The sequence below is a fragment of the Canis aureus genome, chromosome 30, assembly GCF_053574225.1.
Source record: "Canis aureus isolate CA01 chromosome 30, VMU_Caureus_v.1.0, whole genome shotgun sequence".
Lineage (NCBI taxonomy): Eukaryota > Metazoa > Chordata > Mammalia > Carnivora > Canidae > Canis > Canis aureus.
Window position 1 is genome coordinate 31,904,782 of NC_135640.1, and position 12,241 is coordinate 31,917,022.

The 12,241-nt window shown below is 48.9% G+C and overlaps 1 protein-coding gene across 2 annotated transcripts in view; it reads right to left on the minus strand.

The window, feature by feature from the left end:
• The window catches only part of URB1 (URB1 ribosome biogenesis factor), a 71,008-nt gene that overhangs the window by 16,333 nt on the left and 42,434 nt on the right, over positions 1-12,241 (minus strand). For both annotated transcript variants that reach the window (XM_077878993.1, XM_077878994.1), the window contains 7 exons: positions 11,804-11,990; positions 9,703-9,761; positions 7,907-8,100; positions 6,351-6,461; positions 5,825-5,888; positions 2,378-2,549; positions 1,830-1,932 (listed from right to left, as the gene is read on the minus strand). In XM_077878993.1, the coding sequence (XP_077735119.1) occupies positions 1,830-1,932; positions 2,378-2,549; positions 5,825-5,888; positions 6,351-6,461; positions 7,907-8,100; positions 9,703-9,761; positions 11,804-11,990 (890 nt within the window). The remainder of the gene's footprint in view (positions 1-1,829; positions 1,933-2,377; positions 2,550-5,824; positions 5,889-6,350; positions 6,462-7,906; positions 8,101-9,702; positions 9,762-11,803; positions 11,991-12,241) is intronic.

A 12,241-nucleotide genomic window follows, 5' to 3' on the forward strand; every position in this document is an offset into this window, starting at 1 on the left:
GTAAGTTGAAAGAGGGACAAAAGAGCATGAATAAGGAGCCGTGGTCTTCCGCTGCACCAAAACCCAGGTGGCCCGGGGGTCCCTGCAAGCCTCACGCTGCCGTGCCAAAGAGCAGAGACACAGAACACACGCCTGCACTCGCCCACCACGCCTGCCCCTGGGTGCCCTCCGTGGGGGCCTGACTGGAGTCATGACAGGCTACAAGGAAGCAAGCGAGGCCCAGGAGCACATGCGAGGAACAGCTAACACATGTCCCTGCTTGGAGGAAACAACGGCCGGAGTTCAGGTGGGAAGACAGTGTCACCACACAGCCTTTGGTACCACCTGAATTTTGAACTGTGACTATATCATCCAAAGTTCAAAATTACTTAAGTTACATGTAGAATTCTGGGAAGATGGAGCTGACGTTATTTTCTCTGTTTTTACGAGTTAAGTACAACTGAAAAATCCTGGATTGATGGAAGATGACTATAAAAGGTGGAAAGGAAGCTGACCAGCTAGGGGTCTTCAGGTGAATTCCCTGAGCTTTCTTTCTGCTTCTGGTGTCCTAGATTCTGAGCTGAAGAAGCCAGTGACCAGAAAACCAACTGGCACAACAGAGCCTGAAAACAAGCCTGCTCTCTCTAGTCTCTAGATAAAAGACTAGAAAAGGAGCAGCCTGACAAGACAAGAAATCTGGACAACTGCTCTGCTCTGGCCAAACATCTCAGAGAAAGCCCTGGCCCCGCTCTCACCCACGCCAGCAAAGGCGGAGTGTGGGGCCTGTCAAGTTGTGGGACAGGACCCCAAGTCCCCTGCTGGAGTGGTGTTTGTCAGAAAAGGCCCAGAGAGAGGTGGGGGGCAATAAACAGAGGCCCCTCCTGCTCCCCGCTGGGCATCAGAGGAGGCCTCCTCATCAGGAGAGGCCCAGTGAGGAGCAGCCACAGGTCCCTCCTGCCTCTCCCAGCAGTGCAGGCGTGATCCGTAAAAAGAAAAATTGATCAACTGAACTTGCTCAAAATGAAGAACTTAAGCTCTGTGAAAGACGTTGTCAAGAGGATGACAAGATAAGCTATAGACTGGGAGGAAATATCTGTAAGTCACATATCCAACAAAGGACAAGTATCTAGAATATATAAAGAACCCTCAAAACTCAACAGTAAAAAAAAAAAAATCCCATTAGAAAATGGGCAAAAGACACGACCAAACATTTCACTGAAGAAGACATACAGATGGCAGATGAAGCAGAAGACACTTGTCGTCATTAGCCGTCGGGAAAACGCAAATGAAAACCACAATGAGATAACATTACATGCCTATCGGTGATGAAATACCACAAACCAGCAGACCTGCCGCACCTGGGAATCAGACACTGGTCCTCACCAGTAGGTGCACATGCATGCATGTTTGTCATCTGTCTCCTCCCTACGTTCACTCAACAAAGACTCCTACCCTCTGGCTACTAGACACAAAATGCAGTTTCACTTTCTTAAACCAAGCAGGCTCTCGCTTGATCTCAAGGATAAAATCTGATGCTATTCAATCATTATCTAGTGAGAATTCAGAAAAGGCCCTTGCCATTGAGAATTAGGAAAACATCAAGAATGAAGGGATGCTCCCAGATTTTAAAATTACAATTTTTTTTAAATCACTGTATATTCAAAACATTCACTGTTACTTCTGAAAATCACTGAAATGAAAAGGTGAGAAGGTGGATGAAAGCCCTTTAGGATTAACAACGAGCCTTCAATTACCATGGTGGTAATTCCCATGGACACCTGACTGCGGTCACAGCCCTGGCCACGCACAGCAGGTGCTGCTTCTCCCGCCCTGCCAAGGGCTATGGTTACCTGGCCTGGTCAGTTCACTGAAGAGATGTAGGAGAAAGCAGGGATCATAAAGACCGTCGAGATCCACTGTGCTCCGGTCCTTAAATATCAGTTCCTGTGTGTCCTGAAATAGCCCGAAACGAACAAAAATGTGTGGTTTGGCCCCGTAAATGTAATAACATGTGAATGCTTATCCTTCTACACCTAGAGTTCAAGTTATTTTGAATATTCAAAAGCATAAGAAAAACCCCACCAGTGCTTCTGCATGAAATGGTTATCTTTGGGATCTGCTTTAAAAATTAGTCTTTCAGACAGGGAATCATAAATGGAACAAGCATGGCCAGTGTTGATATTGGCTGAAGCTGAGTGACAGGTCCACAGGGGTCCTGTCTTGGTACCTGCGTACACAGTTGGAATTTTACTCAAATGATGTTAATGATCCATAAAAGAAATAGCGTTTGTATCTTACGGTATGCTAAAGCTGAGGGTGCATACAGAACCCCCAAAGGGGCGAGCAGAACAACACCCTCTGCCACTGGGAGTGCTCCCTGATGACCCCACCCCCGCACCTCGGGGGACAGCAGCCTCCGGTTCTGGGGGAAGTGGAGGATGGTCTTCATCATCCGGTCCCGATCCAGCAGGCGGAGGATGTCCCCGACGCTCGGCTGCTGCCACAGCGACTTGCCCAGGCTCCGGCACGTCTTGTGATGCTCCACCGCTGCCGGGCCCCACAGCAACACTCTGGAGCCGGGGAGGGGAGAAGAGACAGAAAAGAATTCATGATGACAACGAGGACCATCACAATCACAGGTAGCTTAGTCGAGCAGCAAGCACATGCCAGGCATTGTCTGGGGCATGTGACATGTGTTCTATCATTTAATCCCCGTTGTAACAAAGGAGGTGGTGGGGGTGGTGGAGGCAATGATGAGGGTGGAGGCAATGATGAGGGTGGGGGGGACGGGGTGGGGGGATGATGACAGCTGCATGGAGCTTATGATGTGTCACTTATTCTAAGCCCTTCACCTGTGTGACAACCCCTCCCCTCCCTAAGGTACTCTTATGATCCCCATTTTGCAGATGAGGGAAGACGCACAGAGAGGGTCAGGAAAGTTGCTCAGCTGGTCACTTAGCCCAGCTGGTTAGTGGCAGAGCGGGAATGCAAAACTGAGAAGTCTGGCTCCAGAGTCCAGCGGCTGGGCCACAGCAGCTCTGCCCCCACAGCCTTTTAGCTGTCCCTGCCTCGAGTCTACCATATGAACGCCTCTACCTGGTATGCCACCAGCACCCGATACAGCTGCCCCAAGAGACTACCTTCCCTTCCTTCTACTTCTCTCCCCACTATCTCCCACCCACCTCCCCACCAGTGGAGGATGTTCCCTGAAAGCCCAGCTCTCACGGGGGCCACTTCTCTGCCCCACAATATCTATCAGCTGTCTCCTGGATGGAAATGATAGTTTTTCCATCTGATACTTAAGATCCTTACTAACCAGCCTGTCCGGCCTTCCCACCACCTTTTCCCTACACATATCTTGTGATGTACATAAGTGGACCCGCTCACCATTCCCAGAAATGTACTGACTTTCCCGACTCCCAGCGGTGGTGACACTATTCCCTCCGAGTGGCACCCCCAGGCTCCTCCAACCAACTCTCACCACCATCAAATCCCTCCAGCGCCAACCGGGTCATGAAGCATTCCTTGACTCCCCTAAGGAGAGAGTGCTCCCCTAACAGCTTAGTTACATCAACAAAGGCCAATTAAAAAGTTACATTTACAATAATCCGATCCCCTTAACAGACAGCAAGGCTGCGTCTCACTCCTCTGGGTATTCCCAGTGACACTGGTCCCAGCACCCTGTAAAACAGCCAACGTTCAAAGAACACCTATTTAGTTAAATATTTCTAAACTGGAGGTGCCTGGATGGCTCAGCAGTTAAGGGTCTGCCTTCAGCTCAGGTTGTGATCCCAGGATCCTGGGATCGAGCCCCACATCAGGCTCCCTCTCCCACTGCCCCTGCCCTGCTCATGCTCTCTCTCATGTGCTCTATCTCAAATGAACAAATAAAAATCTTAAAACAAACAAACAGACAAACAAAAACCTTCTAAACCAAATTCTAGGGCAGCCCCGGTGGCATAGCGGTTTGGCGCCGCCTGCAGCCCAGGGCGTGATCCTGGAGACCCTGGATCGAGTCCCACGTCAGGCTCTCTGTATGGAGCCTGCTTCTCCCTCTGCCTGTGTCTCTGCCTCTCTCTCTCTCTCTCTCTGTCTCTATGAATAAATAAATAAAATCTTTAAAAAAAATAAATAAATAAACCAAATTCTAAATACAGACTTCTGGGGATCCCTGGATGGCTCAGTGGTTTAGTGCCTGCCTTCAGCCTGGGGCATGATCCTGGAGGCCCGGGATCAAGTCCCATATCGGGCTCCCTGCATGGAGCCTGCTTCTCTCTCTGCCTGTGTCTCTGCCTCTCTCTGTGCCTCTCATGAATAAATAAATAAAATCTTTAAAATAAATAAATAAATAAATAAATAAATACATACATACATACATACATACATACATACATACATACATACAGACTTCTTTCTATGCAGGTCAATAAGAGTCACTCAAGTCAAAATATAAATCAGCCTCTTCAGGAGGCTGTTCCCCAGTGGGGAAGCAGGCAAGCAGCTGACAGACTGGAGACACCCGTCGATGGGGCCCTGTCTGCTGGTGGCAGATCCTTCCACCGGCCGTCCACAGAGTTTCCATGTGCTGGAAAGCAGAGTTTCCGCTATTCCAGGGGTGGAAATGGATGTGACATGCAGGCTGACTGAGGAGACTCTTCTGTTCTCAGCTGTACGGAGTCCTGTGGGCACCACCTCCGCTCTCCCGCTCCTCCCACAACCAACTCTGACCCGTCTGGGCAGCCCGGTTCAACTGTCTTCAACTCTCTCAGAGACAGCGGCTGAAACGGCTCTTTCTTCACTGAGAGACTGTTTCCGCTTTGTTCTCCTTTACGGACACATGGTCTGTTTACTCCAGAAAGGGTACAGCTGACACAGCACCAATGTCAAAGCAGTAGGGGGAGGCCAGCTCATAAGGGGAAGGGAAAGAACGGCTATTCATAATCTGCACATCCTCAAGAGATAGAAAATGTTCTTTTTCTTTGCAGGGGGCGGGTGGTTCTTTGGCTAATACAGCTTTTATCTTTAAAAAGAAGTATTCCGCCATGAAAATTATTTTTTCTCCTCCCTGCAGAGTCCTCCTGAACTATTTATGTTGGCCCAGTTCACCCACTTTCTGCCTTAACGCACCAAACTCTTCTTCATGAACGTACTGGGTAGGTGTTGGGGGCTGGCCCTAATGACAAGGAGAAAAGGCGACACTAGGGTAGCCCAGAGCATCTAAGCTGCTTTCCATGAATAGCACATCGGACAAAAGTCCCGTTAGGCCCGACCCTGGTGGGGGGGGCAGGGCCCATAGGGGAAGGCACCCATCTCGGCCCCTCAGGCCCAGGCTGTGCTGAGAACCTAGGAGGGACGGACAGAGAAGCAGACAAGAAAGACACAGTCGGACAGAAACAGGTCCAGAGACAGACACAGTGTGTGCGTGCCCGGAGAGGCAGAGAGAACATCCCTTAAAATCCAGTCTGCCCCTCACTCCTCTCCCCAGCAGCACCCCGTCAAAGTCACTCCTGTCCAAAGTAAATAGTGAGAAAAAGGACTTTCAGAAAAATCAACTAAACTAGACACTCCAGCTGGAAATGAGGGTGGGGCAGTTCTAGGACAACCAGGAGGGGAGGGCCACCCTGACAACGCAGCCCCCTGCCAAAGGACCATCCTGAGACCGTGAGGCCAAGCTTTCCACGGGAGCTGGTGTGTGAGCTAGGGGAGCTCCATCCACACCACCCTCTCCTCAAGAATCAAAAAGGTATGAGGGAAAATTTGGGGAGTTTGCTGTGTGGAACACACTCCCTCAGTCCGAGGTAACAGCTTCAAAGCCTGCTGCTCACACCTCCAAGCCCAACCTCACCTGAAGTTCACGAGGCTGAGGTTGTTCTGTTCATAGGCCCGGAGAAGCAGTAAAATCTTCTGGTCTACAAGTCAAATCAAGTCCATTTAGAAAGCTGAACCCCTCATAGCCTCCTTCCATCCTGTCACACCACCTGGGCTCATACTTCCTGGTCACACTGCCCAGTCCCCTCACACCCCTTGGTTATACCACTTGCCTTGTCTCTTTACACTTCGTGGCATATAGCCTGGTCCTCTCACACTCCGCAGTCACACTCCTGCCTGGTCTCTTCACACCCCCGGTCACACTGTCTGCCTGGTCCCCTCACACCCCCTGGTCACATTGCCTACTTGGTCCCCTCACACCCCCCGGTCACACTGTCTACCTGGTCCCCTCACACTCCCTGGCCACACTGCCCACCTGGTCCCCTCAGACTCCCTGCCAGACTCATACTGCCTGCCTGGTCCCCTCAGACTCCCTGGTCACACTGCCCGCCTGGTCCCCTCACACTCCCCAGGCATATACCACTCAGTCCTCACACCCTTACCCAGCACGCTGAGAGTGGCACCATAGGCCCCCAGAAGCACCGCAAAATGGCTGCTTTCACAGACAGAAGGACACAACTTCACCACCACCGACATCAGGTCCACCAGCGCTTCTGGAAGGAAAATAACACTGAAACACACAGCAGTGCAGGGGGATATGCACACGGAGAGAATAGAAGTAGAGGAGGAAGCACTTCGGGGAACTTTTAAATGCTTAAATATTCTTCTCTGAACAATACCAGTCTTTAGACTGTGCCTTGTCCCTCTTTTTCCTTTTTTTATTTTTATTTTTACTTATTTTTTATTTTATTTTATTTTATTTTTTTTTTAAAGATTTTTATTTATTTATTCATGATAGTCACAGAGAGAGAGAGAGAGGCAGAGACACAGGCAGAGGGAGAAGCAGGCTCCATGCACCGGGAGCCCGACGTGGGATTCGATCCCGGGTCTCCAGGATCCCGCCCCGGGCCAAAGGCAGGCGCCAAACCGCTGCGCCACCCAGGGATCCCTTATTTTTTATTTTTATTGGTGTTCAATTTGCCAACATATAGCATAACACCCAGTGCTCATCCCATCAAGTGCCCCCCCTCAGTGTCCATCACCCAGTTACCCCCACCCCCCGCCCACCTCCCTTTCCACCTCCCCTTGTTCGTTTCCCAGAGTTATCTTTTTCCTTTTTTAAAAGAAGCCCATGTTCACAGTCATCTCCCTCCCCAGGTCTTTGGCCAGGCTGTCATCACTCTCTTCACTCCCCCTCCCAAGTCTTAGGCCACCACAGATTTCAGCACCTAAGCGTCTTCCCCATGACTGTGTCAGCCAAGAGTCTAATCTCCCTCTGCTCCTGCCTAAATACAGGGCGGGCCCTTCTGGTCTTCCTACCACCCACACCAGGAACTTGGGAGATAGTTCTCTTCAGTCGAGCAATCCATTACACACCGACCCCATGGGGATTTCTACCGGGTCTGAGCATGTTAATCCTATTCCTAAACAGAGCAATGGCTTCAAGACGACTGGACCCTACAGACCATCTCCTCTGAACTCTCCCGCAGCCTATACCAAGCTCAGCAGCATGGTGCTGAAACTAACCCCACAGAACCAACTAGGGGTAGAGCTTTCAGAACCTGGGCTTTCAGAGAGCTTCCTGGCAGGGAACTACCAGCGGGGACATTTGAACTCTTCGCCCTTGATAAAGGAAGGTTTCGATCTTCTCATTAAAGCATTTCACACAACTAAACAACTTTTCTCAGGGCAGCCGAACTTCCCCTAATTCCCAGATTTTAGCACTTTACCACAATAGGGCAGTTAAGACCTCACACACAACTTCTGGAAGCCAGAACAGACTCTGAAAAGAGGTCTGTATTTGCTGCTTGGCCCCAGGTCAGAGGAAACACTTTTTGAGCTTTGATTTAATAGAAACAAAATATCCTAATGCCATTTTGGTAAAGCTTCCTTAGCTCTGAAAACACAGAGGTGTGAAACCTCAGTGTATAGCTAGCTTCACAAGTCAGGACATAAAATCTGCCCCTGAAATGGGAGGCTGGGGAGGAGAGGGGGTCACCTTTCACTTGATTGTCTGGGCCTTCCTCTTCTTCAGACTTCAGGAGAGTTGGCAAAAACAGAGAATGTTGTGTGAGCATCATGTGGACCAGCGGAAGCTGGATAAGCTGTGAGCACATGGAGTTTTCGGGAAGATATAGGTGCTGTATGGCAGCATGGAGGGCCTTTAAAAATGCGTGGTCCTGATACCGAAATCTAGGAGGCAAGAATCGAAGGGGGAAAGATCTTCAGACGGGGAAGTTTTATTTCGCAGGAGACGATAAAAAAACCTTTTTTTTGGCATCTTATTAAGAAAAACTTCGAACACACCACAAAGATGAGAATATGACAGTGCGTTTCTGTCTACCTGTTTCGATTTTGCTGTGGGACCCTTGCTTTATCACGCACCTAGCCACCCACCTGTCACAGGGGGGCATTTCTGAAAACAGGGAGGGGACACATTTCCCTGCAGGATGAACACCAAACAAACTTCCTGTTTTGTTAAAGTGCGAGGAGGCAGCAGAACAGCCGAGCCTGAATCAAGATGACCCTCACTGCTCAGCATACCTTGCCAGGTCAGCCTCCCTCCTTCCTTATTTCCAGCTACTCAGAACTCAGAACTCCCACCCAATGGTTCGGAGGCCTTCTGTTTTAAGCCCCCCATAAATCCACCGAAGGAATGAAAGCATCAGGTTCTTGAACGAAGCAGCTTTCCAGTCATATGTGAATAATGTTGAGAATCACTTAGCATATAGTGGGCATTCTAGAAATACAAACCAAAGCCTGAAAGAAATGTCACCATTTCGTGATGGTGATCACTGGTGGTCATTTATCTGTGACCCTCCTTCTCACCTTTCTCTCCTCTTAGGCAAGGTGAGTATTTTTCTCTGTTTCAAGGTGGTGCCTGACCAGGAAAATGAAAATGATAGGCACAATGAAAGCCCGTTTTGTGACTACCTGGTTGCTGAACACCGAAGAGTCTGACTCTAAACAGCCAGGGAGGTATAGGGAAAAGATGTGTTAGGTTAGCTCAGAAACTTTGGAGAGAAAATTAAAAATCTAGCCAGACTGAAGCTGTGCCCACACTTAGTGCCAGTGAATGGCCCTCCCTGAGAAAACCTGGCACGGGGCACTGAGAGCCAAGCAGCCCTCACTGCGGGCATGGGAGGGAGGGAGGCAGATGTCCACCAGCAGGAGGCTGGCTGTATAAACTGCGGTGTAGTCAGGAAACAGGCTTGCCCCCCTCCCCCCCACCAGCCCTGCAGCAAAAACAAATGGGCTGAGATCTGTGTGTATCAGCCTGAGTCAAAAACACTTCAGTGCAAAAAAAAAAGGGGGGGGGGCACATAATGTGATACATTTGTACAGAATGTGAAGCCGACTGAAATAACGTCACTGCTGTTTAGAGACACGCTGTTTAGGGCTGGCATGCAACCAAAGTAGGCAAAGGCCCACAGCCGTGACAAAGCCTGACCTCAGGAAAGTGATGCTTGAAGGGGAGGAAGGAGAATAAACCAGGCAAACACAGGAAGCTGTCAGTGCTTATTAAATCTGGGCGCTACTGCAGGATTCTCTGTGTGCATCTGGTTTCTAAAACGTATTTCATTTTTTAAAGGCTCTAAGATCCAGAAGCAGACCCCATGTTAATAGGCAAATCATCCAGCTCTCTGGCCTTCTGCAGCTTGTCATCCCCAACACAGGAGCGGCAGAGGCCCCACCCCCACCCCCAACGCCATGCTCATATGCTAACAAGTCTGGCTCTGCATCGGACATGCACACCCCCTACCCAGTCACAGCGAGAGGATGAAACGGACTTACTTGAGTCCAGTCTTCACAAATTTCTGCCAATCGCCAGGATCAACTTCATTAAGGGAACTCTGTGAATAAAATAAGCAAGAAATAGTCATGGGACCTCTTCAATACATTTAAAACAGAGAATACAGAACTTGAATTACAGCTATTCAGGAAACACGAATATAGTTACCTAAGCGACCCACGAAAGCAAGTGGTTGTTTCTTTCTTCAATTTTTAAAATCATTTTATTATTTCTGCTAGCAGCTCTGTCATTTCATTAGCGTGTCTACGACCACTAAAGGAGCAGGAGAAAACTCCCTGAAGTCCTGTTCTTTCCCTTGCCCACCATTTCCGAGGGCACCAGCGGCCTGCAGCACGCACAGGGCCAGCCACATATGGCTTCAACACAGGACAGCGCATCCCTGGGGGATGACCTCTGCACCACCAGCAGAGACAATGCTGATCCCATCACTGATGCAGAGAAAATCTCCAAATATGGTGCTAAGTTATATCAGAGGGGTGGGTGCTCTGGAGGGAAGGGGACCTTCTGGGATGATGACAATCTCTGATGGGAGTGTGGGCACAAGGGTCTATGCACTTGTCAACACTAAACTGTACACTTAGGAGCTTGTATGTCTCTCTCTCTCTCACACACACACATACACACAGACTGGATTTCACGTGAAAATGTGTCCTCAGTTAAAAGGGTTGGTGAGGTGGGCCGAGAGTAGGGGGCTGCGTGGGCCTGGGGATGGGGAGGGGGGGCACAGGGGAACTCTGTACTGTCTGCTCAGCTCTGCTGCGAACCTAAAACCACCCTGGAAACATGACATCTATGAGAGACGGGAAAAAGGAGAGAGAGAAAAGGAGCTGTGGAAGGCAAGGCAGACGGCGTGCCCGGAGCACAAATCCCTGAAGGGCACAGCCCGCCATCAGCCAGCAAGCCAGCCTGCTAGGTGAGGGGCCACACGGGAAGGCCCAGCACCCTCCTCTACACTCTGCTCTCTCTAGATCTCAGGGGTGTTCCTTGCACCCCCCACTTCTGCCATGTTTGGGCTCCTAGGAGCCTTGAATGCACAAACCTGTGGCACAAGGAATTAAAGCTGAGATAGAGATTATAAAGTCTCTTAATACAACGTAAGCACGCTGCTTGATCTCTAACCTACCAATCTATTTATCATACAACTGTCACCTGGGGTTGTTCTCGTCAGGATTACTTTTTAAATTTTGGGTCCAGAGTTTAAACACAAGTCACAGACTCTAATTTTTACTGCAATTTTACATCATGCACTAAGGAGCAACTCATATGCTTCAGGATGTTATTTTTGTGAAGAATTAAAAAAAAAAAAAGACACTTGAATAAAAGGGAATAATGACCAAATATAAGAGCTGAATATTTCCAAATCTTACGACAGCTCTAGGCTAATAGCGGCAAGAAGTTCCGTGAACCCCAAACGTAAGAATCTTAAAGAAAACTATTCTGAGGCACATCATGATCATGTTGTTTTAAACAATGTAAGGAAAAAAGACCTAAGGTAGGAAAATAAAGAATGACAGATTTTTATCGAGTCCAAGGCGTGCCAGAAGACACTAAAGCAACACTTTAAAATGCTACAGGAAATACAAAACCTGGATTGAAACGCTTCCCAACTCACTCTGAGTTGATCCTAAAACCAGGCAAAGAAAGACTGCTAGAAAATAAAATTACAAAGAAAACAAATATCCCACCTGCACATAGATGGAAAGATTCATAATATGAAATATTAGCACATCAAATCCAACACTATGAGAAGACTAATCAAGCAGGTACATCCCAGGAACATAAAGTTACTTTTAACGATCAAAAATTAATGAATGTAAGTCATATTAACAGACTTAAAAAAACAAAACCATAAACTATCTTGGTAGAAGTATAAAAAGCACTTGACAAAATCCAATATCCATCCTTGGAAGACGGTGGCACATGGTTTTAGGACCTGCCCCCCGCCTGTCACTTTGCCTCCCGGACACAGCCCCGCTCATCTCCCACTAGTTCTTGGAGCACATCTGTGAATTCTGGTCTGCCTAGTCCACGCTTTCCCTTAAAAGTGTAATCAGGCTCTCTAAGAAAAGGAGAGACACCTACCAACAGCTCATTAAATCTCAGCAGCATCTGCCTCTCTTCATCCTGGGCACTGTTGTGGTCCAGCTGGCCACTACTGAAAGACACGATCAGCCATTTCACACAGGAGTCCAGCAGAGTCCTTCTCCAGGCACGCAGCTCTTGTGCCGACCCTTCCAGGACTGCAGAGACAGAGTCGGCCACACTCCAACTGCAGCAGAAGACAAGAGGCACAGAGTCAGGCGATGGCCTAAATCCCTCCAGCTTTTGAGTAGCTCACATTACAGTGGGCCATTGGGGCAGATGCCCTGGTCCTGCCCCCCTTCAGCACCCAAGCACGGAGTCCCAGGCTGCCCTGGCTTCCTTGCTCCAGCAGATATACCAGCATTTTTACAATTACAGGAAACAATTATTATTTAACCAGGAAACAATTATTATTTAACCAGAAACAAAAATTTGTTA